General features: G+C 42.1%; 1 protein-coding gene across 8 annotated transcripts; it reads left to right on the forward strand.

Moving 5' to 3' along the window:
* Positions 1-13,571: 13,571 nt before the first annotated feature.
* Positions 13,572-18,065, forward strand: ARMCX2 (armadillo repeat containing X-linked 2). 8 transcript variants are annotated; one of them, XM_027609619.1, is made up of 5 exons: positions 13,572-13,651; positions 13,907-14,444; positions 14,881-14,944; positions 15,278-15,354; positions 15,693-18,065. In XM_027609619.1, exon 5 carries the CDS (start codon positions 15,822-15,824, stop codon positions 17,649-17,651), a length of 1,830 nt encoding a protein of 609 aa, XP_027465420.1. In that variant the 5' UTR covers positions 13,572-13,651; positions 13,907-14,444; positions 14,881-14,944; positions 15,278-15,354; positions 15,693-15,821; the 3' UTR covers positions 17,652-18,065. The 8 variants fall into 8 exon arrangements, with proteins under 8 accessions (XP_027465420.1, XP_027465415.1, XP_027465419.1 ...); XM_027609614.1 differs by having other exon boundaries at positions 15,278-15,350; XM_027609618.1 differs by having other exon boundaries at positions 13,907-14,336; positions 15,278-15,350.
* Positions 18,066-27,314: the final 9,249 nt, after the last annotated feature.

Below are 27,314 nucleotides of genomic sequence, written 5' to 3' on the forward strand. Positions count from 1 at the left end.
AATAAAATAAAATATTCCCATTCAGGTTAAAGAAGATGTGATATATACTTATACCACACACACACACACACACACACACACACACACACACACACACACACCACTGAAATATTACTCAACCAGCAAAAGGAATGAAATCTTGCCATTTGCAATGACATGGATAGAGCTAGAGTGTATTATGCTAAGCAAAATAAGTCAGTCAGAGAAAGACATACCATATGATTTCAATCATATGTGAATTTAAGAAACAAAACAGATGAACATAAGTGAAGGGAAAAAAAGAGAGGGAAGCAAATCATAAGAGACTCTTAACTATAGAGAACAAACTGAGGATTGATGGAGGGGAGGTGGGTGGGGGCTGGGCTATATGGGTGATAGGTATTAAGGAAGGCACTTGTTGTGATGAGCACTGAGTGTTATATGTAAGTGATGAATCACTAAATTCGACTCCTGAAACCAATATTACACTATATGTTAACTAACTATAATTTGAATTAAAAAATTGAAAAAGAAAAAAAAAGAAAAATACAGGAACATTTTTCTAATACTTTTAGGAAGGTGCTTGTGAATTAAAAGTAAATAAATAATGCTGTTCAATTTTTAAAATTCCCATTCATAATTTTTAAAGGTAATCAGGATATTTTACTAGATATTGACAGTCCCAAGTTTTAAGATAAAGTGTACACCATGAACTTAATAACTATTCTGGTGTGCGCTCTCTCTCTCTCTCTTTTCCTTCTACTCTTTTTCTTTCCCTCCTTTAATATCGAGATTGTTCTTGATAAATATGGCCCCGGGCCATTCATAAACCTGAAAGAGGCAGTGTGGTTGGTGGACTAAGGTGCATTCTGAAGTGAGGGCTCCTGGTTTCCAGAGAATCCTGACACCTTGATACACTGAATCACAAGATAAGAGGAGTAGTTTAAATGCCCATTATTCCAGCACCTTTTCCCCTAGCCCACCTTCATTCGCCCCCTCCTGTAGGCTGCCTGCCCAGAGAAGCTTCTTAATGATGTGATTTATTCTAACTCAATTAGCAGAGAATGAAAGAAACAAAGGAAATTTATTTTGCAGTTGGCTGGTCATTCAAAACCATCCTACCTTAAAATGTCAGCTAATTAGGAGATAGTTGGTGGGAGAGTTTTTGCTTGAGTACTTAGACCTTATTATTTGGACCTATTAGTGATTATTAATATTATACTTTAACAAAATAAGCCAAATTATATCACACACCTAATTTTATTTGAAGGCTGAATTTCTTTTGCTCTAACTCTAGCCAGACATTAGATTCATAATGTTCAAAATCACAAGAACAATTACCAAATTAGTGTTTTCTCAATTTTAAGTACTGACCAGTTCTCTTTAATTCTTTTGTGGTCTTTGAAGCTGGAATAATCCTTGAATATATTTAACTCTCAACTTATAAATGAGCAGAAACCTGAGACAGTAAGGTGTGTTTGAGAAAATACAATTGGAAGAGACCCAATGGCTACAGACTCTAAAATGCAGAGAGAGTAGCTTCTCTGTTCTTTGGAGAAAAAGGCATATGCAAAGGAAAACAGCATTCAGGATGACAACTTTGGTTAAAATTTACTGAGTACTTACTACGTGCCAGGCACTGCTCTAAACATTCTACACTCTGTATCATATATATCTCACAAATACTGTATGAGAAAGGATGCTTTTCACATAAGAAAAATGCATAAAGAGGTTAAGTGACAGGGGCTCCTGGGTGGCTCAGTCCCTTAGGCCACTGACTCTTGTGGCTCAGGTCTTGATCTTAGGGTCCTGGGATCTAGCTCTTTAGGGCTTCTAACTCAAGATCCTTTCCTTTTTCCTCTCTCTCTCTCTCTCCCCCCTTCTGCCCTCCATCCCTTGCTCTTGTGTGTGCTCACTCTCTCTCAAATAAATAAATAGATAAAATCTTTTAAAAGAGAGATTGACTAACTCAAAATCATACACATAGCAATAAAACCAAGGTTTTTACCCATGCAGTCTGACTAGAGAGCCCTTCTTACAAGAAACATAAGATCACAAATATTCTTGCACATCAATAAAGACCAGTAATGAAAAATACACTGGATGATTAACAGAATGCATGACTAGAGACAAAGGGCTAAATTCAGTCTCTGGGAATAAATTATTAAGCCATCTTTTAACCAAGTTTTCTTTAAGGAGAGAAATATAGAAACACACACATATATACACCCATCCAAGAGTTTGGAAATAAGGTTTCCCTCTGAAAGCTAAACAAGTAAAAGCCAGCCATAATGGATGTGACCAGTACACTACAGAACACAATTAAAGGACTTGCCTGCTCAGGTATGACAGCAGAATATGTACACATCCAACATACTAGTTAAGGTTGAGGGACCAGCCCTGGGGACAAGCCAGATGAAGGGGAAGAAAGGGTGTGTTCCAGGCAGAAGGGACAACATGTACCAAAGCTAGGAGGTGAGAGAGAGAATGACACATTCTGAGAACATTAGTAAGTTCAGTATGGCCAAAACAGTGAAGGGGGAGTAGGAGGGGATGGGGCTATGGAAGGCCTTGCCGGCCCATAAAGTTGTCTGGACCTTATCCCCAGTGAGGTGGGAAGCCAGGCATTGAGGTATTTTAAGTCAGATGTGAAGGAACTCAGATTTGAGGGAGATCACTTTGGCTGCAGAGTGTGATGGAGCCACTCTCACCCCCACCCTCTAGCGTGGGTAGACCAGTTTAGGAGGCTGTTGCCATCATCCAGGAGAGCGATGATTGGGCAAGGTTGGCAGAAGTGACAACCAGGAGGTGTGAAGTGATGAGAGACAGTGCAGAGGTAAATGGATGGGATATGGGAGTGAAGTGGAGGAGGGAGTCTGGCTTGGGCAATGGGGTGGGTAGTTGATGTCCTTCACTGAGAGTGAGACCCCTTGGAGGAGGAGAGGAGGAGGAAGGGGAAGAAGAGGAACAGTTGGAGGAGGAGGAGGAGGAGGAGGAGGAGGAGCTCAGGTTGAGAAGAGTTGAATTTTAGGAGCTGGTGAGTTGTCCAAATGAAGCTCTTCACTGGCCAGTTGATCACATGGATGTGGACTTGCGGTGCAAGACAAAAGATGCGGGTGTCATCAGCCTACAGACCCCGAGTGTGAATCAGCTGGCTAGAGGAAGCCAGATCATGGAAATGGAGAAAGGAAATGGAAACAGAGGAAAACCAGAGGCTCAGACAGCAGAGGCCAAATGTGTTATCACATGGTGTGGAAAAGGAGGACTTCTGTGACATCCCAAGTCAATATCATTTCTTTCCTTACCACTTTGGTTTCTTATTTACTGTGGGTCTGTGTTTCTGGAGGTAGAGTGGGCTGGTTGGGGGTGTGTCATACTTTCACACTCCTTATATTCTTGGGACCTTTGAGGGCTCTTGGTGTTCTTCCTCTTTTGAGGAAGGCAGTTTCCTTTTCCTTTTTTCCTCCCTTTCGGGCTCTTTGTGCAATTCTGTCTGCCAGAGCCTTCTGGTGGGGCCTTCCTAGACATGTACATTAAGATGCAGCATAATCCAGTGGTGAAGTGCATGAGTTTTGGAGACAGTTGAAACTAACTCACTAATATCTAGCTGGATGCACATTAACAAAGTTGCTTAACTATTTATAGTCTCTATTTCTTCATCTCTAAACTAATACCTATCTCCAATGAGACCTTGTCAAAACTGAAACAGGTAACACATAGAAAGCTTTCATCACATTCATTGCTATTATTATTATCATCATCATCATCACTGTCATCATTTCTGGTCCAGGACAATCTGGAGCATGCCATCCTAGGGTTTTTACGCCAGGTATCAGGAGGAAGAAAGAGTGCCTGAGAAGCATGCTGTGTTCATGATCCATAATAAACTTTGTACTTTCTATATGAGGAGAAAGTCAGGGCTAGTTTGAGTCTGATGGGGTAGTTCAGGGTGTTGCATCTCATAGCCCAAGGTAAGGGTTCTCTTTCCCAAGGTATCATTAATCTAATGCAATATCTCACATGGAAAGTTCTCACATTCTAACAGATAGGTTTGGAGTCTCAGAATCCTTATTGATGAGATTTTGATTGCATGGTTAATCAGTAAACCAGTTCTATAGTCACCCTTTAAAATAAAACTAAAATAGGTAAAACACATTTCTATGGATTTCAGATCTCTGAGGGCCCTGAGATCCAGATAACAAAAAAGCGCTTCTCCACTTAGTAGTCAGGATTGTCATGGTTACCTAATGGTTCACTCAAATTCACAAGTACATTCTGCTCTCCTATAAAGCGGTATTTGTATTTCAAAGAAATCTGCATTTTTCAAAATTCTCTTCTAAAAATATTTGCTTCAATGGGGCAAATAGAATTAAGGTCTAGAAAAATTGAGACTTGCAATAGCAGTTATATTTGTTGCAAGGATTTTAATAAAGGTTTTATTAGAGCTATAAGTATGTAGCTATAAAACATAAACTTCAGTGAACAAATTGAGGGTTTGATTACATGAAGCATTTGCTCAGGAGTAATAGCTTTTCTTTTCCTTATCCACCAGAAGTTCCATCATTAGCACAAAGTTTCTTATACATTTTTACCAATTTTTATCACTTTTATCACCCACTGTTTTTTTTTTTTTTGGATAAAAAAACAGCTTAAAGGCATCCCAACCCAGTTGGTGTGTTCTTAAGCTTAAAAGAAAAATACAGGTGATAATGGCTCCTGATTTTGATGACATTAATACCAACCACTCTTTACATAATGCAATAGGTTTCTTAAATGATCAATCACCTTATATCCAACTTGAATTATGAAAATATGATTTTGAGAGAAATGCTTGCACTACATAAAAATAGGCCATTAGCTGGTACTTGGGAATCCTTGTTATGTACATTTTTATATACTCTCACATAATATCCTATAACGTGCTGCAATACTTATTATCTCACAACATTAAAAGGTGTAAATCTTAATTATAAACGAAACTGGTTGAGGAAAAAAGAGGGGAGTAAATTAAATTATAGTACAATTTTTCAAAGTTTGATTTATATTATTTTATTATTTAATTTAACGATATATTTTTTAATGAGAAAGGATTTATCTAATGACCTATTACTATCTATAGGGTCTTGGTTAATTTTCTTACCCTCTCTGGCATCTGTTAAGTTGAGCAAGGTAAGTTGCAGTTTAAAGACACAAGAATTTCTCCCCGGGCAAAAAAAAAACCAAATTCCTCTGTTCTGGGAAAGTGTTAATGAAGATGAAGAAATTAGAGCTTCCTGAATGAACAAGGAGATACCAGTGCCTCACTCCAACAGTGTCTCAAAGATGCGGCAAGCCTCAGAAGAGCCATTGTCAAAGCAGCTCCAGTTTTGACAAAGATTTCTGTTCCTTTAGCATAGAGCATAAGCACCAGAGCCATGAAGACTGAAATGAATTTGCAATCTGGAACAATGTGTGTCTCAGCAGACTATGTGACTGGGCCTGCCTTTCTGATACTCTGGCTCCCAAATTTTGATAATACTCAAGGAGTAAAGGAACCATGAAAATAAATGAGGCTGATTTTTCTTCCATTTTAGCAAGATGAGGACCCAAAGCTTAAATTCCTCCAAGGTATGTTCTATCCCCAAGAACTTTGGCCCACATGGATATGAGATTAATGAGAAGCCCATTTGTCAGAATAGCAAGGTTCCCTTGCCTTAACAACTTCCCATCTCTGCTTGGGTCACCTTTGATTGTCTAGGTGACCAACACCTGACCTTTGCTTAGCAACTTCTTCACTACTTTCAAGGAATTTGGAAGTGAATTGTAAGGCAGTCAATTTAACACCTGCCAAAACCTGTTTTAAATGGGACAGACCTGCACATCCTATGTCTAAACATCCCTCACACTTTGTATTAGTCTCTAACCTCATTACAGGCAGAATACATTTTTATAAGGTGCTAAACTGTGTGCCATACAGCCCTCCTCCAAAATTTGTACACTGAAGGACGAGATTTGATTCTTAGGTTAGAGAGAGAAAACTAGCCTCTGAGGGAAAGGGAGAGCCTCTAAGACAACTACTAGGTGATTAGAAAAGAACAAGCATTCTCCTCTTTTGGTTCCATTTATGGAAAAGCTGGACATTTTCTGATAGAGTGCAACACAGCTAGTAATGCTGAAGTGAAAGCCTTCTGGTGGGAGGAGCACACAGATAGGAAGCACATTCGCATTGCAAGAATGCTGATTGGCTAATTATAGTAGAGGTAGTAAACGCTATGGATAATCTATCTAGATTCCACTTACTGGGCTAGTACATCCTTCCCCTAGTTCTTCTGAAGGTTGGCTGCTAAGCCATGAATGCTTGTACCCTTGTCAGAGGATACCCAGGAGCTAAAACCCCTCTCCCCTCATGCCAATGGTTGTACCCTTGTCAGAGGATACCCAGGAGCTAAAACCCCTCTCCCTTCATGCCACCTCACCCATGCACCCTGGCTTGCAGTCAGTGGGTATAAAAGCCTGGCTCCTTTGTCTCAAGGTGGATCAATTCCGAGGTGCCCTTCATGTCCCAGAGCCACCTGGGGCTCAGGCTGAGGCTACACTTCAGCTGAACATCTATGCCTAGTTTCTTCCCCTGTCCTATGCTGTTCTCCTCACCTCCACACAAATTTCATCTGAGAACACTCCCTCAGTAAACTACTTTCACAAGAATCCCCATATCAGGCTCTGCTTCTAGGGAACCCCACTTAAAACACAGGGTATTAATATGTTTCATCTCTATGTCTGTCTTTGTTCTCCGCTTTCCCTATCTCAGTCAAGTCAACTCTACTTCCTTGCCTCAGAATAACTGTGTGGCAAGACTTTCCAGATTTTCTTTCCCTTGCCAAATCCCAAGTCCACTGTAACAGAGTTTGGGGAGTGAGGGATTTCCCTCACACCAAAGAGAGATCCCCACTAAAGAGAAATCCCCACTCCCACTGGAGGGGGAAAGAGAGAGGTCTTTCAGTCCCTTGAAGAAGTGGGACCTCTAGCCTGTGCCCTGGCAGCCCAGAAAAGGAGTAGAAACTCAAGGTTGATGACCTGGATCCTACCCAGGGCTCCCAGCCTCACCAAATTCCTGTGTCCTCTATGCCAAGCATGGCACAGAAACTGCCTAACTGTCCCACCTGGAAACTTGGATAACAGTTCTATAACTAATGTGGAAAGATATCCCCTTGTAGACAGAGTTTAGTATAGTCTACATATTTTTTAGAAAATAAAAACATCTAGTATTTTTTTTACACCTGAGTCTGAGAACTAAGTTTCATACCTACTACATGAAATGTCACCAAAAGGGGAAGAGTATGATTATTATATTTTGTTATTATGAAAAAAATCTATTGCCAGAATGTTTGTGAGGCACTTTCATTAACTAATAAAAGGCATCCCCTGCAATGTGACCTGAAAAAAAATAATTCCAGGATAACATATACAGTATGATGCAATATTAAACACACACAGCTGCACTCTTACACAGAGAGAAAGACAAGGAATGGTAATTATTGATGGCTTATTTTTATTTTCTTCCTTACAGTTTTCTGTACTTTCTAAACTTTTTGTAGGCAGGATTAATGTCTTTTGAATCAGCTGGTTTCTTGTTCTGCTCTCCACCACAGGTCAGTTGGTATATGTAGTACCAGGTGCCAGACCCGACCACCAGTCCCGCTGCCATCAAGCCCAAATTCTGGGCACGGCCCATGCTGCAGCTGCTGCGAGTATCTCAAGGGTCTCCCCCAGACTAGTGAGAACACGTTGGAGGCGGGAGTCTGGAACAGCAGCCAAGTGGAATCTAAGGGGCCTGGGTGTTTGGGGAGGAGGGAAAAGGAAGTGAGGCGTTGGACTTCTTCTTTTGCATCCCCACCCCACCACTAATGGATGGACCAGCAGACACAGACAGACCAAAGTCACAAGCAGACAGGAACAGGAGATATGGGGACTCAATGCTCCGGTGGATGCACCAACACCGGAATGTGGGTCCAAGCCCCGACCTTCCCTATTCCAGATCCAGCGTGTCAGACCTGTCTCCCACCTCACAGTTCCCCCATCTCTCTGCTCCCTGATAACGGCTTCTTCCCCTCTGCCTCTCCAGTCACCTAAGCCAACCATTTCGGCTGCTGTTACGGCCCTGCCTTTTACAAGACACGAAAAAGAGGCTGGGTTCTGGCGTCCCCATGGGGAAACACAGAAGCGCTTCCAAAGTCAGCAATTGTGCTGCTACCCTCCACCCTCACTCCAGGAGTCTTCAATCAACACCCACCCTCACACCGACATACAGAAATCAGGAACGGTTTCCTCCTCGTCCTCCTCCTCCGTCCTTGCCCACAATCACGCCACCGCCAAGGAAATAGGAAGCTGGTTACCTGAGCGGAACCGCTGTCTGGACCAAGACTTCAGTACGTAGGCTTCTGGTCACGTGAGGCTACGTCACTGGTGAGTTCGGGTCCCAAATTTCCCCTCCTATTATTAGCAAAGCGGAGGGCGACCCGCCCCTTCCCCACCACCACCACCGCGCCGCCCGGCCACTGTCGCTTTTTTTAGTCTTTGCACAGCCAACAAATATGTTGCCTTTCTGATTACTGGAAGGGGCAGCATCTTCCCCTGGGCTACTGGCCAATTCTACTGCTTCTCTGGGAGAATGGTCCCATCATTTGCTCCCTCCGCCTTGTTTCTTTTGGAATCCCTAAGGTTCTTGTCTGTAGTCCTGAAAATGCCTGGAAATGGGGATGGGGGAAGGGGTGTTACGAAAGGGAGCAGAAAGAAAAAATGAATTTTGTTATTTTCTTGTTAGCACTGTTCTGTTCCTTTTTTAAAACACTAAGTATGCATCCTTTTTATTATCAGAAAATATGATAGAACTATATTCATTTAACAAAAAAAGATTCACAGAGGCGCCTGGGTGGCTCAGTCATTAAGCGTCTGCCTTTGGCTCAGGTCATGATCCCAGGGTCCTGGGATCGAGCCCCGCATGGGGCTCCCTGCTCAGCAGGAAGCCTGCTTCTCCCTCTCCCACTCCCCCTGCTTGTGTTCCCTCTCTCGCTGTGTCTCTCTCTGTGTCAAATAAATAAATAAAATATTTTCAAAAAAGATTCACTTAAAAATGACATATCATAAACAATCATACTTACTGCATAATGAGTTTTGCACATGCCACTCAAATCAATCTTAATTTCTTCTACAACTTGTCACATGACAAGATCCTGATTTAGTGAATCAGAGGGTTTACAAATCTACTAATCTGGTATAACCAAGTAAGCTTTATTTCTGGAATGCAAGAGAGTTGTTCAATGTTCGAAAGCCATTCGTTCATTTATTCAACACATTTACTGAGCACCTACTACATGCCATGCATTGCTCTTGTTGCTGTGGTTACAGCAATGAATAAAAAAGACCTCAATCTCTATTCTCATGGTCCTTACATTGTAGTCAGAGAGACAAACAACAAACAAGATAAATAAAAAAAATATGCAGTATATTATTGTTAGTGATACCTACTACAAAGAGAAAAAATAAAGGCAAAAAGGACGATATGAAAAGTTGAGATGGGTTGAACACTTAGTGTGACCCGAGAAGGAATCACTAGGAAGGAAACCTTCAGTAAAGACCTGAATTCAATGAGGAATCTAAGTATGGTGATATTTTGGGTAAGAATATCCTAGGCAGGAGAACAAGGAAATGAAAAGGCTCTGTGAAGGAAACAAGCCCAGTATATTCCAAGAACATCAAGGAAACCAAGATGGCTGAGCTAGAGAGAGAATAATAGAAGATGAAACAGAGAGATAATGAGGTTGAAGAGAGTAGGGTCTTGTAAATTATAGTAAAGACATTTGCATTTACTCTAAACATCAGGGGAAGTGGGGGTGGGGGAGAGCAGAGTTTGAATTTGAGGGATGTGTTGAGAATAGACTATATGCATACTAGAGTGGCAGGGAACCCAGTCAATCTATACACTTTTTTTTTATTATGTTATGTTAATCACCCAGTCAATCTAAATCATTCATTGCAACAGCGAACCAAAGGAGAAAAGAAACCTTTCAAGTAAAGTGTTTGATAAACTTAGTCATTCCTGAATATTAAAAAACTGTTAGTAAAATAGGAATAGGAGGAAACTTAGTTTATGCAATAAAGAATTATATATAATTTAACAAATCATTCTTGGTTATGTTAAATCCGATATAAAAGAAAATATCCTTATCCTGATAAAGAATATATCAGACGATCTTCTGACCTGGCAGATTCATCACTCCTTGTGCGCTACCAAGACCACAGAACTTATGACTTGGCTCCACTCACTGACATTATTTCTTTGTATTGCTTTTTTTTTTTTTTTTGCAGTACTGGTAAACATAAGTGAAAATAACCTTGAAAAAAGGGAGAGAATAACCCTGGTAAATACAACTCCTTATTGACAATGTGTCCTCTTTCCAGTCTTTCCAGTTATGTCCTTCTCTCCCTAACCAGTATCACTTTTTGGTTTTCGCCATTGAGAACCTTGTTGGGGGCACTTCAGGTAGTAAAGGCCATAAGTAATTTGTCTTTCCTAGTCTATCTTTTTCTGCATTTTTACAATGGGCAAGTACTTTCGTAATCAGAAACTATCTGAAAATTGGAACTCAATGATGCAATTATTTAATGCATGGAGAAAAAGCTTGGATCTGAAGACATCAAAGTGTGGCAATCTCTACATGGAAGTTTTATGGGGAATATTAATTTGTGTCTTTTTTGGTATTTTTCAAATGTTCTATGAGGCTTTAGTAATTTAATTTTATGGCAAAATTGTCAACCTGAAAATGTTTTAAGAGCTCTCCTCACTATTAAAACATTTCCTCATACATGTTTAAAAAAAGAAAAAGAAAAAAGGAGAGAATATGTCAGAAACAGCAAAAGTTACACTAAATGATGAAACAAAAGAGGCATTCCCATTTTCTTCAAGAATAAGATCAGGAGGTTCTCGGGCACCACATTACTCAACAGAGTTCTGGAGGTTCTGATCAATGTAGCACATGCAGAAAAGAAAAGAAAAAAGGTATAAATATTGGAAGGGAAGAAATGAAAAAAATCATCATTTGCAGATGATCATGTATAAATACGTGGAAAAACCAAAGGATCACCTGAAAACTATTGGAATTAATAAGATAGATCACAAAAATTGGCAGATACAAAATAAATATATAATAGTAGAACATGTTCCTCAAGCAGAAAATTCTCTATCAGAAATTGCAACTGGACAAAGAATAGCATTTCAGCAACAAAGACTACTAAATACCTAGGAAAAACCTAACAAGTAATAGGAATTATTTAGCTGAAGAAACTTATGAAATCTCATTAACAAACATAAAAATAGATCTGAACAAAATGGAAACATACCATATTCCCGGAGGGGAAGTCTCAATTTTAAGATGTTACTGTTTTCCAAATTAATTTGCAGACTTATTACAATTACAATACAAATTCCAAATGCTTATTATGTGTTTAGTGTTGCTCAATCTGGAACTAGATTAATAACCACAAGTGCACCTACTAATATGTGCATATAAAGGACAGTGGAAATTGTTAGCAGTGGCTGAGAGTGGAAGATATCACAGAGCTCTTTCTCTGTATACTTTATATATTTCTTGATTATTCTGAATATGTTTAACCATTAATATATGTTATTTTATTCAACAGAAAAGAAAAAAAAACAAGAGTTTCCTAATCGGGATTATTATATATAACACTCTCTAGGCCATTGTATCAGTTCTTAATATCTAGGGGAGCAGTCACAGACCCTTTCAGAAACTGATGGGGTCAGTGACCTCAATCCCCCTCCCCCCAAAAATGCACTTAGCCACACATACACTCACAAACAAAACCCTGTGTACCATTCCAGGTACAGCACAGAAGTGGTCAGTTGAGAAAGTCCAGTCTAGGTTAATCAGTATGCTCAGTGGGGAGACTCCCTGGGGCCGCGGCATACATTTGGCTGAGGGGAGCAGCAAAGGGGGCGTGGGCTGCAGGCAGTGACCCTGCAGCAAGGCTAGGTTCTCCCGGGGTGCCCTGTGGCGAGGAGGCCAGGGGTAAGAGGCCCAGCTGGCTGAACCTCTCAAGCCAGGTGGTAGCAGCTGTGGTGTTAGGAGCCATGTTAACTAAGGCCCCGTGAATGAGGGCAGAGCAGGCCGACCTGGGGGCTTCCCCCAGGCAGCAATTACTTCTTCATGGAAACCCACAGCTGCAGGGCTATGTGGGAACAGCAGTCCCTTCTATGTATCCCTGAGTCACATCCCTGGGAATTTGGGGGGAGGGAGGGAGAAAGGGAAGAAACAAGCCAGAGACAATGGCTCAGTTTGGTCCCCTGGTGTTTACCATCTTGGTCACCTGTCCATGTGTACTTTTAGAGTGAGCGACAGAGTCAAGTGGCTGATTGCAGGGAATAAGAGGCTCTGGAATACGGGGGGGAGGTGGAGGGTCAGCACCTCCAGCACCCTTCACAAAACAGGGAATTTGGCCATCTCTGCATCCCTCACTTTCGTCCTTTCTTTGGCCTAACAGCTCTTCTTTTTGCCTGGAGCTGAATCACGAAACTGGAACCTAATCCAGGGACAGGTGTTCAAAACTGTCATGGTTACAGCCATCAAATTACAGGAGGTTCACACAGCAGTCAGCAATGGTTTGGGAACATTAAATAAATGTATTTCTCTAACAGAACAAGACAGGATCATTTATTTATCCAACTTAAAAGCTGTCCCAGAAGGAGAAAAAGTAGGATATTATTTGTCCAAAATAAATAAGATTGGACAACTGAACATCTCTCCATGGATTAATTTATAGATCACATGAAAACATGCTTATCTTGTTGAGGAAAATTCCATTTTTAGATGTTCAAATACCTTAGCATGTTTTGAAAACTATTTCCTATGGGGCCAATAGAATTCATTTTCTGTGTGGTAAAAATTAACTAAAATTAATGGTGCCTTCCAATATTAGTGGGAAATCTTCTCTATAAACCATGCAGCTCGTTTTTGTTGCTGCTTCCCGCACTGTGGTATTTTCTTACTGTAATAATAAAGGGTGGTGATCGCTTTAAAAACAAATCGGAGAAGTGTTACAAAAATACAGACCCCATTCCCATTCCTTGTCTCCTTTCTGACCCTCTGCCTCTTACCTATAGGGGAACAGGGGCCCAACTGCAAGGGAAACGGTGGGCACCAGTGGATGGGGGATTGAAGGTGGAGCGAAGGGGGAGTGTCCAGTTGCCCAGGAAAGAATGAAACGAATGAAAGACACACAAAAAAGTAAAACTTGCCAATAGCCCTCCAAGAGGATGCATCCCATCCCGGTATCTAGAAAAAGGCAAATTCTAACACAGGGAGAAGGGGCTACTTTTGGCCTCTGGGACTTCAAAGACAAAAAAAAAAATTGAGTGACAGGACCTGATGTGGTGGGGTGAGGTGGGAGTGGGTCTAAAGGAGGGGGCTCATGCTCTCGGTGGGAGTGGAAATTAGGGACCCACGCTTACTGGCGATGCAGCTCTCACGTGACCAGGAGCTGACGTGGGCAAAGGTACTTAAAGCCCTGACTGCCGTCCTCCGTCCTCCTCTGGGTACCAGCTCTCTTGCGCTGCGCACTGCCGTGCGTTTAACCCAGGCGAGGAGGAGGAGGAGAAAATTCCCCCAGATCCGGGCAGGTGGGTGTGAGGGTGGGCATAGCCTGGCACTCCTGAAAGGGGTAGCTCAGAGATGCGGGAGTCTGAGGCCGCGCGGGTGCCTCTGCCTCGCCCGCTCCTGGCCGGCTTTCCAGATCCCCGCGCTCAGTCGCAGCTCATTTTGGTGGGCGGCGGGGAGAGGGGGAGGGGGGGACCTAAAGCCTCGGATATACTTGCGGAGAATCCGCTTACTTCCTCTCCCAGTCAGTGTTTTCTGGTTTTGTTTTTGACACTCAGGCCCCGCACCCCACATCCCGTCCTGTTTTGAGAGGAGGAGGGAAGAGAAATAAACGTGGCAGCGCATATAAGGCCAGCGGGGTGGTTGGGCAAGGGTGACCGGAGGGGACGCAGTTTGGAAACAAGCCGGCCCGGCCCGTTCACTCTCACCCTCACTTTGCTGATACCTCCCCCGACCACCCCTCCACTTTCCCTTCTCCCCCCGCCCCCGGCCGGCCCCCTGTCCTTTGGGGGTGCTGGAAAATGGGTGTGCCAGCCTCTGGAGGGGAGATGGCGGGTTTGGCGCTGTCTGGGCTTCACAGGAGGGGGGGGGGGACCCTGAGAGAATCTGGTATTAAACCGCTGTGCTAACTCCCAGACTGCTTTCCAGACACCTCCAACCCACACAGCCCTTCACCCCCGTTTATTCAGTCCTGGAAAAGGAGTTCTGGTACGCTGGAGGGAGACATGGCGGTTATTAGGGAATTTGGGGGTGGGGGGTGGGAGGCGGAGCCCAGGACGGAGAAACAGTGGAAAATCACGACCCTCGAACCGAAAGGTCAGACATCGGGGCCCCTGTTCTGCAGGCTTATGCTAGGTCTGGGGGCTGGGGACTGAAGGACGGGTGGTCGTGGGAGGAAGACACTAGATTGTTGGGCAGTAATCCCTCATCCCGCGTCCCATCCAGCTTTTGCTGCACCCTCGCCCCGCCCCCTCCCGCTTCGGTGCAGGAGAAGGGGTGTGGCTGTGTGTCCCGGAGAAATGGCGGACGGGCGGGGCGGGGCAAAAGGAAGGAGGGGTTGAGTGCCTGGGGAGTCTGCGCAGGAGGGGGGAGATTGGTGTGGAATGGGAGGGGCAAGAAGAGTTGAGGGAATTGAGAGGTTGTCATTCTGGTACGCGAATGCTAGAAGGCAATTATGGGGACTTGTGTGCTGGGTCTCCATCCACCGGGCTCTCAGTCTCCAACCTCTGGTGTCTATATTTCTGCCCTTCAGTCTGTCCTTAGGATGAAGCTTTCACTGAACTGAGGGAAGAGGAAACAGCCCTGAATCCTTGGAGGTCAGTGCGGGGGGCGGGGGGGGCGGGGGAAACTGTCTGGGAACCCCTGGTGTGGGTATGGCAGAAACCAGAGCAGAGTCTGGCACCAGAGGCTCCTCTTCCCCCATCTTCTCCCTCTTTACAAGGCACCCTTGCCTCGGGCTTGTCCTTTTTGGTGCAGAGAAAGGGGTGTGGCATCCGCCTTCTTAACTACTGGTTTGAGGAGGAAGGGTTAAGGAGGGAAAGAGGATCCCTGAGAGGGGAGAACTTGGCCCATAAGGATTCAAATCACGAAAGGAAATGGAATCCATCCACCAACGACCCCAAAACACCCTTTCTGGGCTCTGTCTGCAGGTCTGTCTGAATTTGGGGCCCTGCACAAGTACAAGCCTGGTGGAAAAAAGTTAACTGCTCCTGCTCCCAGCAGGTCGGTATGTGCATGAGCACCATCTCGGAACCCTTGGGGGTGCCTGTGGGGGGGGGGAATCAGAGCAACATCTGGGGTCTCTACTGTTTTTCCTGCTCCCCACCATTTTTCCTAATGTCCGTACTGCCTCTCATCCCCCATTTAGGTGCTGGGAAATTGTGTATTGGCATTGGGTAGGGCCAGCTAGGGATGAAGGTATAGAAAACCTTAGACAACCTGGGTCCTGTGTCTGGGTACTAGCCCACTCACCAAGCATTCTGTTTCCAAGCTCTCCTCTTCAGAGGCCTGGTTAAGCACAAAATGAGCCAGAGCCTTAAGTTTCATTTCTGTTCTTTCTCCCAGGTCCTGCTCGGCTTGCAGCCTGGGGAAAACCTGTGAGCCTGAGTGGAAGTGCCTCGCCCAGACGTGCACACATCCCGTTTAGGCAAGCCAGCTCCACGCCCTGGATCAGAGAATTACTCCAGCTGCACCATGAGCCGAGTTCGAGATGCTGGCTGCGTCGCCGCGGGGATAGTGATTGGAGCTAGTGCCTGGTACTGTGTCTACAAATATGCCAGGGGAAGAAACCAGACAAAGAAGAGAATGGCCAAGCCCAAGACCAGGGCTGTGGCTGGGACTGGAGCCAGGGCTAGAGCCGGACTAAGGGCCGGATTCACCATTGACCTGGGGCCGGGATTCGGTCCTCCAACCCCAGTCCGCACTCGGGCAGAGGACAGGGCCCAGGATGAAGCCTCTGCTCTGGACGCAGCTGGAGCTGAGGCAGTGGTCCCAGCTGCATCCAGTGCTGAGGCTCAGAGTGGGGCCGGAAATCAGGTCCAGGAGGCAGAAGGGGCAGGGGTTGGGCCTAGGGCCGAACCAGTCGCCGGGGCCACAGCGGCTTCCTCAATGGCACCACCCCCCGGGGAGGCAGAGGCTTTCGTGGCTGCAGCGGCCCCCACAGTGGCAAGGGCCCCCAAGCTGCCGGAAGCCCCTGGCACAGCAGAGGCTCCCGGGGCGCCCGCGGTGCCTCCCAGGGCGCCAGTGCCTACCGAGGCGGCAGCACCTACAGAGGCTGCGGAGACTCCTGTACCCGCAACCCCTCCTGCTGCGCCAGTGCCTTCTGGGGCAGCAGTGCCTTCCGGGGCTGCAGAGGCTCCTGGGACTTCAGGATCCCCCAGAACAGCAGCACCCTCCAAGAAAGCGACCCCCGGGGCTCATACCGGCGCTATACCTAAAGCCGGGTCAGCGACTGGAGCTGTACCCAAAGGTGGAGCCAAGGGAACCAGGTCTCGGACTGGGGGCAAGGGCAAGGGCAAGAAAAACAAGGTGGAAGTAGATGAATTGGGGCTGGGCTTCCGCCCTGGGGATGGGGCTGCAGCGGCTGCTGCAGCCTCTGCTAATGGGGGACAGGCTTTCCTGGCAGAGGTCCCTGATTCTGAGGAAGGGGAGTCTGGATGGACTGACACAGAGTCGGAGTCAGACTCTGAGCCTGAAACCCAGCAGAGAGGGAGAGGGAGGAGACCTGTTCCCATGCAGAAGCGCCCCTTTCCTTATGAAATAGATGAGATTCTCGGTGTCCGAGACCTCAGGAAAGTCCTTGCTTTGCTTCAGAAATCGGATGATCCTTTCATCCAACAGGTAGCTTTGCTCACTCTGAGCAACAATGCCAATTATTCATGCAACCAAGACACAATTCGCAAATTGGGAGGCCTCCCAATTATTGCAAACATGATCAACAAAACTGATCCCCACATTAAGGAAAAAGCCTTAATGGCCATGAATAACCTGAGTGAGAACTATGAAAATCAGGGCCGACTTCAGGTATACATGAATAAAGTGATGGATGATATCATGGCCTCCAATTTGAACTCAGCAGTACAGGTAGTTGGACTAAAATTTTTAACAAACATGACTATTACCAATGACTACCAGCACCTGCTTGTCAACTCCATTGCAAACTTTTTCCGTTTGCTATCTCAGGGAGGTGGAAAAATCAAGGTTGAGATTTTGAAAATACTTTCGAATTTTGCTGAAAATCCAGATATGTTAAAAAAACTGCTCAGCACCCAAGTGCCATCATCCTTTAGTTCCCTTTATAATTCTTATGTGGAATCAGAAATTCTTATTAATGCCCTTACTCTGTTTGAGATCATCTATGACAATCTCAGAGCAGAAGTATTCAACTACAGAGAATTCAATAAAGGTTCCCTTTTTTACTTATGCACTACATCTGGAGTGTGCGTTAAGAAAATTCGAGCCCTAGCCGATCACCATGACCTCTTGGTGAAAGTGAAAGTTATAAAACTAGTGGACAAATTCTGATTGGCTATGTGCTCTCAAAAGACTTGAAGAAATTTCTTGATTTTTCAGTCTGGAAGCAATGAAAATTGAAAGTTACTGCTTTTCCACTTGTTCATGTAATAAAGGGATCCTTTCAGCTGCCAGTTTTGAATAATGTATCATCCAGAAAGATGTTATCTATGACAGTCTCCAGCTTTAAGCTGAACCATTTTATGAATACCAAATAAATAGTCCTCTTGTACTGAAAACACATTTGTGACTTTAATCGTGCTGCTCGAATGGAAATATTTTTACTGGTTCCTCTATGTGAATTGACAGTGAACCTGTCCATCGAAATAGCCTACACTTCTGTCATTTGTTTTGACTTGAATTTATCCACCAAAGACTTCATTTGTGTATCATCAATAAAGTTGTATGTTTTGACCAACAAAAAAAGTGTTCATGTTTTTAAATCTGGCTGGTGAGATAAGGTACGTAAGTACAAAAGGATTAATAGCACCTGGGCACATGTTCATTGTCAAATATATGCTGTCTGGTTAAATGAAGTTGCTAGAAAGCTTTAAGCTGGACTCTGAAGGGACAGCATGAGAAAACACAGAAGAGCATTTCAGTGGGGAAAATGGTTTGAAGATAGTCAGGTGGGAAATCCGTTCCTGGGATAAGAAGGTAATCAATTTGCCTGAAATGGAAGCTGTGGGAAGAGAAGTGACGAGAGAAAAAGGTGGAAATCAAGGATGAGGCAATTTGGGGAGAGATCCCAAACTCCCAGCTGAGATTGAAATACCCTGACATATGCTGGGAGTTACTGGACATTGTTGACAAAAGGAAAGATAATTTGGTGGCAAGGTGCAAAATGGATTGGAGCTGGGATGGGGTTAGGCATCAAGACTGCAAATGAGGGGCACCTGGGTGGCTCAGTCAGTTAAGATCCCAGGGGCCTGGGATTGAGCCCCGGCTCAGGTCATGATCCCAAATTCCTGAGATTGAGCCCCAAATGGGGCTTCCTGCTCAGCGGGGAGCCTGCTTCTCCCTCACCCCACCCCCCACCCCGCTCATGCTCTCTCTCTCTCATAAATAAATAAAATCTTTTTTAAAAAGACTGGAAATGGGTTAGCCTGGTGATGGGTATTAAAGAGGGGATGTACTGAATGGAGCACTGGGTGTTATACGCAAACAATGAATCATGGAACACTACATCAAAAACTACTGATGTATGGTGATTAACATACTAAAATTTAAAAAAATAAAAAAATTAAAAGACTGGAAATGAGAACTGTTGTTAAGAAGTTATAATAAACCAAAAATGAGATGGTAAAGGGTAAAATAAGGTGGTGACTATAAGAATTGTTAAGGAATGGTGGGAACAACAGATGCTTACCAAGAAAAAAAAAAAAAAAAGACCAAGATCTGCTGCCTGACTTGGTTGTAGGTTGACAAAGAAATTCAAAGACAACCGACAGAATAGGAGAAGATATTTGCAAATGACATATCAGATAAAGGGCTAGTATCCAAAATCTATAAAGAACTTCTTAAACTCAACACCCAAAGAACAAATGATCCAATCAAGAAATGGGCAGAAGACATGAACAGACATTTTTCCAAAGAAGACATCCAAATGGCCAACAGACACATGAAAAAGTTCTCAACATTGCTCGGTATCAGGGAAATCCAAATCAAAACCTCAATGAGATATCACCTCACACCAGTCAGAATGGCTAAAATTAACAAGTCAGGAAACGACAGATGTTGACGGGAATGCGGAGCAAGGGGAACCCTCCTACACTGTTGGTGGGAATGCAAGCTGGTGCAGCCACTCTGGAAAACAGTATGGAGGTTCCTCAAAAAGTTGAAAATAGAGCTACCCTATGACCCAGCAATTGCGCTACTGGGTATTTACCCCAAAGATACAAATGTAGGGATCTGAAGGGGTACGTGCACCCCAATGTTTATAGCAGCAATGTCCACAATAGCCAAACTGTGGAAAGAGCCAAGATGTCCATCGACAGATGAATGGATAAAGAAGATGTGGTGTGTATATATATATATATATATATATATATATACAATGGAATATTATGCAGCCATCAAAAGGAATGAAATCTTGCCGTTTGCAATGACGTGGATGGAACAGGAGCGTATTTTGCTGAGCGAAATAAGTCAATCAGAGAAAGACATGTATCATATGACCTCACTGATATGAGGAATTCTTAATCTCAGGAAACAAACTGAGGGTTGCTGGAGTGGTGGGGGGTGGGAGGGATGGGGTGGCTGGGTGATAAACACTGGGGAGGGTATGTGCTATGGTGAGTGCTGTGAATTGTGTAAGACTTTTGAATCACAGACCTATACCTCTGGAACAAATAATACATTATATGTTAAAAAAAAAAAAGAAGAAGAAGAAGATAGCAGGAGGGGAAGAATGAAGGGGGGGAAATCGGAGGGGGAGATGAACCATGAGAGACAATGGACTCTGAAAAACAAACTGAAGGTTCTAGAGGGGAGGAGGGTGGGGGGATGGGTTAGCCCGGTGATGGGCATTAAAGAGGGCACGTTCTGCATGGAGCACTGGGTGTTATACGCAAACAATGAATCATGGAACACTAGATCAAAAACTAATGATGTAATGTATGATGATTAACATAACATAACAATAAAAAAAAAAAAAGAAATTATACGATCTGGTGCAGGTCCTGACAAAGAAAGCCCTCTTTCTTGGGCAGTTCTGGTGACCATGAAATGCTAAAGTGATTTATCATTTCTAATGATGAGACAAAGCATTGTGACAGAAAGAATGATTCAGTGCAAAGAGTGGTTTTTTTTTCCCCTATGGTTAGAGATCCAGGTCTGTCTTCTCTTAGAAGAGGGGGAGTGGTGAGGCCTTTATGGGAACCCCACCCCCACCCTTAAATTCATTTAAGAGCAGATGCATCTTCTTTGTTCTCCTCCCTGACCCACTGAAGCAATGAAAGTAGAAGATAGGGAAGGTCCCAGAGACTTTTCAAACCCAGTCTGCTTTCCTGACACCCCTCACAGAACACTCATTTTTAGGCAAGTGTATGGTAACATGAGGCAAGGATAGAGATAGGGACTCCTGGGAGGGGGTCACATAGAAAAGGGACAAATGGGTATTAAATATTGGTACAATTTATCTGGAAGGCAATGTGGTAATCTGCATAAGAAGCTATAAAGATATTAGAGAGGAGAACACAGGCAGCAAACTCTTTGACCTTGGCCACAGCAACTTCTTACTAGACACATCTTGGGAGGCAAGGGAAACAAAAGCAAAAATGAACTACTGGGACTTCATCAGGATAAAACGCTTCTGCACGACAAAGGAAACGATCAACAAAACTAAACACCTACAGAATGGGAGAAGATATTTGCAAATGATATACCTGATAAAGGGTTAGTAAAGCACTTATCAAACTTAACACCCCAAAAATAAATAATCCAGTTAAGAAATGGGCAGAAGACATGAATAGACATTTTTTTCAAAGAAGATATCCAGATGGCCAACAGATACATGAAAAGATGCTCAACATCATTTACCATCAGGGAAATACAAATCAAAACCACAATGAGATACCACCTCACACCTGTCAGAATGGTTAAAATTAACAACACAGGAAACAACAGATGTTGGCAAGGATGCGGAGAAAGGGGAACCCTCTTACACTATTGGTGGGAAAGCACCCTGGTGCAGCCACTCTGGAAAACAGTATGGAGGTTCCTTAAAAAGTTAAAAATAAAGCTACCCTAAGACCCAGAAATTGCACTACTAGGTACTTAACCAAAGAAAACAAAAATACTGATCTGAAGGGTCACATGCACCCTGATATTTGTAGCAGCATTATCTACAATAGCCTAACTATGGAAAGAGCCCAAATATCCATCAACATTGATGAATGGATAAAGAAGTTATATATATATATATATATATATATATATATACACACACACACACACACACACACACAATATTACTTAGCCATCAAAAAGAATGAAATCTTGCCATTTGCAATGATGTGGATGGAGCTAGAGTGTATTATGCTAAATGAAACAAGTCAGTCAGAGAAAACCAAATACCATATGATTTCACTCATATGTGGAATTTAAGAAACAAAACAGATGAACATAGTTGGAGAAAAAGAGAGGCAAAACCATAAAACAAACTCTTAACTATAGAGAACAAACTGAGGGTTGATGGAACAAGGTAGTAGGGGATGGGCTAAATGGGTGATGGTTATTAAGGAGGGCACTTGTTTTGTTGAGCACTGGGTGTTATATATAAGTGATGAATCACTAAATCCTACACCTGAAACCAATTTTACCATATATGTTAACTAACTAGAATCTAAATAAAAACCTGAAATCAAACAAAAAAAGGAAAAAGAAGCTATAAAGATGCACCTACTTTCAGACAAGCATTCCACCTGTAGGATTTTTTTCCTAAGGAAATAATCAAATAATTTTACACAGAGAAATACACAAGGGATGTTCATTTCAGCACTGTTTCTAAGAGAGAAAAATTAGAAGCAACTTAAATGTCTAACACTATGGATCTGGCTAAACAATAGATGGTATGTCCACACAGTAAAATATTACAAAACTATTAAAATCTGTGATGTGCTTCTATTTTATTGGCATAAAAAAAAAATTCACCATATATAAGAGTCCGTAGCATCAGTCTAAAAAGGCTCCTGCAACTAAAAGGTAAATTCTTTCAGATGTTCACGTCATCTCTGTGTATTTTTTACACAGAATCAGAATCATATTATACATCACTGGTTCTCAGTGTATCCACAAACCACTGCAGATCCCTGAAACAGTAAGGTCAAAATTATTTTCAAAACAATCTAACATGGTATTTGCTATTTTTCACTAGGTTGACATTTACATTAATGCTGCAAAAGCAATGGTGGGTAAAACTGCTGGAGCCTTAGCATAGCCAAACTGTACTAGTAGTGATTGACTTTTTTTACAGCCACACATGCAAAAAAAATTTTAAATCTAGTTTCATTTTAAAATGTGAAAGGAGTCCTTATTTATATTAAAAGTATTAATTTTATTAAATCTCAATTCTTGAGTGCATGCTTTTTTTTTAAGATTTTATTTATTTATTTGAGAGAGAGAAAGCACATGAGAGGCGGGGAGAGTCAGAGTGAGAAGCAGACTCCCCGCTGAGCAGGGAGCCCGATGCGGGACTCGATCCAGCAAGTCCAGGATCATGACCTGAGCCGAAGGCAGCCGCCCAACCAACTGAGCCACCCAGGCGCCCGAGTGCATGCTTTTTAATATTCTGTGTGATAAAACGGGAAGTGTGCACAAAGCACTTCTGTTGCATAGCTTAAAACAGTGGTTGTTCCAAAAAATATACTTGCATGGTCATTTGAGTTATACCCTGAATGAGCTGCTTTTTTACTTGAAAGAATGGCAGAAAAACTCCATTTTTTCAGACTTGGATATTGGGCAGACATTTTCTTAAAAATGAATGTGTGAGGGGCACCTAGGTGGCTTGGTCGGTTAAGCGTCTGACTCTTGATTTCAGCTCAGGTCATGATCTCAGGGTTGTGGGATCAACGCCCACATGGGGCTCTACACTCAGCAAGGAGTCTGCTTGAGATTCTCTTTTCTCCCTCTCCCTCTGCTCCTCCCCCTCCTCTCTCTCTCTCTCTCGCTCTCTCTCAAATAAATAAATAAATCTTTTTAAAAAATCAATGTGTGGACCTTCAAGGAAAACAACTGACTGTATTTGTCACCAACAATAAAACCTGGGCTTTCAAGCAAAATCAGAATCTTCAAGGATTTTCTGAAGAAATCAGTGGTGATAATGATAATGGGTGAACGGCTTTTTTTCTCCCTTTAGAAGAGAAATGATGGAGGACTCCAGGTTTTTACTTGGTTGATCTTCCTTGGTTTTACTATGACCAGTGTAATTCATATGACATCAAACCCATGGCCATTTAATAAAGAATATCATTGCTGTAGTAATAAGGTGACCCTGGGTAAGGCTAGACCCAAGATTGTTTGAACACTTAGTAAGGAGAATCTGAAAAGATGTCAGTCCTGGAACAGTAATGTCTTCTTCTGGGTGAGGTAGAGGTGGTGTCTGAGCTCATATACTGAAGATGGATGCATCAGTATCTCTTGGCTCAATCCCAGCTATTAGGGTAAACTACCCAGCTTCCTTTGCTCTTCTTAACAGTAGAAACTTACATCCACTTCAGATGAAACCTATTCCTGCACAGAGACATGTAAATCTGGATTATGAATGAGCTAAGAATCACACAATAGGCAAATATTTCATTTCCTGAAGTCCGAGGTTTTGGATCTTAAATCACATTCCATGTGAAAGATCAACAGCATGGTCCATCCAGGTGTGGCTGAATCTGAAGAGTAGTTATTTGAAAAGATTTAATTTATAATAACTAATAGTCACAAAATAATAACAGGTACTAGGAATTAAGTACCAACTATATACTGTTCTATTATTCCTAAATGTGACTGGTGAAACATTCCTTATACATTCTGTACTGTAGTTTTTACCTTTTACATTGTATGTCCAGAGCATGGGTGAAGTGGGACAATCCTCACAAGCATTGAATAGTCCTGCCTTCCTTGCTCTAATTAATTGGTTTGGGTAAACAATTGGATCGTGAAGTGAAGTGATCATGTTCCTTTTCTTTAATAATACGAACTGATAAATGCAAGGATCGAGAATACATTGCTGTTATTTAATGGTAGAGCACAAGGATGAAGTGATACCAACTGCTGCTTTTGGAATCCCTAGAACTGCACTTGTTTCCACCTTTTATCAGCTCAGGTTATTCAATTTTTCCACTACTTGTAAGATATATCAGAGTATCTTTCCTTATATTCCTTTTGGGTGCTTAAGCAAGTGGCTACAGACTAAAAGTAAGCCAGAAATAGGGTAGTAAACAACAGAGTCTCAAGAAAACATGGGATATTTGGGTTGAGATGAGAATAGTACAAATGAGACTTCCTTCCACAATCTGGGGTTGAAAACTAATAGCCTACAATTAACTGAGTGCTTTCCCTTTTACGATAAGTTCTACATGACAAGGTAGTTGTTCCTATAGAATGACGTCATAGAAAAAAGGAATTAAGTGGAATCAGATATTTGTTTCTAAGGATGCTGAGCAACTTTCAGTGAAAACAATGAGTAGACTAAATTATGGAATACCTGATTCAGTGTAAAAGACAAAATAGAGCCATTACAGAATTCTACTACAAGAATTTCCTTCCACTTAAAGCTGTTGGACCAAGAAAACTTGAAGAATGAGTTTAGGGGGCGCCTGGGTGGCTCAGTCGTTAAGTGTCTGCCTCCGGCTCAGGTCATGATCCCAGGGTCCTAGGATCCAGCCCCGCGTCGGGCTCCCTGTTCAGCAGGAAGCCTGCTTCTCCCTCTCCCGCTCACCCTGCTTATGTTCCCTCTCTCGCTATGTCTCTCTCTGTCAGAGAAAAGAAAGAAAGAAAGGAAGGAAGGAAGGAAGGAAGGAAGGAAGGAAGGAAGGAAGGAAGGAAGGAAGGAAGGAAGGAAGGAAGAAAGAAAGAAAGAAAGAAAGAAAGAAAGAGTTCAGAAATTAGTCTATTACTTAAATGTAATATCAGTTGAATTCACCATTTTACCACATTTCCTGAGCAAAACTGGGAACATTGGTAACCAAAATAGGTGACCTGGAAAATCCTGAGTCTTTCTAGGCCTTTAAAAAATAGTTCCCACTAAGCCCTGCTTATAAGAAAATAAATAGCAATTTGTCTCATATTTCTCATTGAGGCTCACACCTTGAAATATGAAAACACCTTAGGTCTGATGGTGATGCTGCAATATCAGAACAAAAAGAGAATTATAGATTTTGAGGTTGCCTAAGAACATAAGTTTATACCAGTCCATATTAATTGCAATTGGGACTGTCACCTATTATTTATATACTGATAAACTCTAGACTTAAATTAGATATGAATGATAAAGTTTCAGAAGTGACCACTAAAATAATAGAGAGTGTATAATGTCTAAGGCGGTAAAGAAAAAAAATGCACTAACAAAAAATCCAAAAGAAGGTAAGAAATGAGAAAAGTGGAGCTTCAAAAAAGCAAGACAAATAGAAAGCTCAATAGTTCTCATGTATTAGTAATCATAATAAATGAAAATGAGCTAAACTTAGTAGTTAAAAGATACTGTCAGGTTTTTTAAATCCAGCCACATGCTAAAGAATAAGTATACAGAAACTTAGAAAGTAAAAGGATACAAAAATATACTATACAAGCACTAACCAAAAGGAAGTTGGCATAGCCAAATTAATATGAGATAAAATAGATTTTAAGACAAAAAGCATTATTAAAGATAAAAATTGGTGAATGGTTAAATAAACTGTACATCATGAAATACTACTTAATAATAAAAAGGAAAGAACTATTCATACAACACAACTTGAATGAATCTCAAGGGCATTGTACTGAGTGGGAAAAAAAAGCCAATCTCAAAAGGTCACATACCATATGATTCCATTTATATAACAGTCTTGAAATGAAAAAATTATAGAGATGGAGAACAGATTAGTGGTTGCCAGGCATTAAGGTCTGGTGGGGTGAAGAGTGTGTGTGACTAGAAAGAGGTAACACAAAAGAGATCTTTGCGGTGATGGAATAATTCTGTATCTTGATTGCAGTGGTGTGATAAAGTAGTGTAAAACTGTGCACACATATTGTACTGATGTCAGTTTCCTAATTTTGTTTTCACACTATAGTTATGTAAGGTGTAACCATTGGGGTTGGGGAAACCGTGTGAAAGGTATGGAAGACCTCTCTGTACTATCTTTGCAACTCCCTGTAAATCTATTATTATTTCAAGATAAAAGGTTTTTGAATGATGCCAAAATGTTCAATTCACCAAAAAAGTAATTCTAAATGTATGAGCATTTAATAAAATAACCTCAAAATATGTAAATAAAAATGTTACAGAACTATAAAAAGAAATGAACAAAGCAACAATCACATGGGAAAATTCAACATACTTCTCTAAAGTATTCAAAGGACAAGGAGAAAAAAATTGTAGATATAGAATAGTGAGCAATGCAATCAACAAGCTGATTTAATGGACATACAGAATCCTGCACCCAATAATAGGAGAATACACTTTCTTCTTAAGCTACATAGAACATTTATAATAATTAATCATGTACTTGGCCATAAAGCAAGTTTCAACAAATTTCTAAGAATCAGTATCATAAGCACTATCTTATCTGACCAAATGCAATTAGGATAGAAATCAATAACAACAAGATAACATTTAAAAAACCCATGTGTTTGGAAATTTTAAAACATGCTTCTAAATAATTCATGAGTTAAAAAAGGAAACATAATGTAAATGTTTAAATACTGAGAACTGAAAAATAATTAAGTACAGAAGATCAAATTTGTGGAATTCACTAAAAACAGTATATCAAGGGAAATTTATGGTCTTAAAATTTTATGTTATAGGAGATGTTTAGCGTAGGCAAATCTATAAAGACAGAAAGTAGAATTGTGGTTGATGAGGGCTGGAGGGGCAGTGGAGGAGAAATGGAGAGTGACAGCTAATGGGTACAGGGTTTTTTGGGGGGTGACAAAAATGTTCTAAAATTTATCATGGTGATGGTTGCACAACCCTGTGAATTTACTAAA

This window comes from Zalophus californianus, chromosome X (assembly GCF_009762305.2).
Source record: "Zalophus californianus isolate mZalCal1 chromosome X, mZalCal1.pri.v2, whole genome shotgun sequence".
Taxonomy (NCBI): Eukaryota; Metazoa; Chordata; class Mammalia; order Carnivora; family Otariidae; genus Zalophus; species Zalophus californianus.

Coding starts and splice junctions, on each gene's coding strand:
- ARMCX2 (XM_027609619.1), top strand. CDS start 15,822: ATGAGCCGAGTTCGAGATGCTGGCTGCGTCGCCGCGGGGATAGTGATT.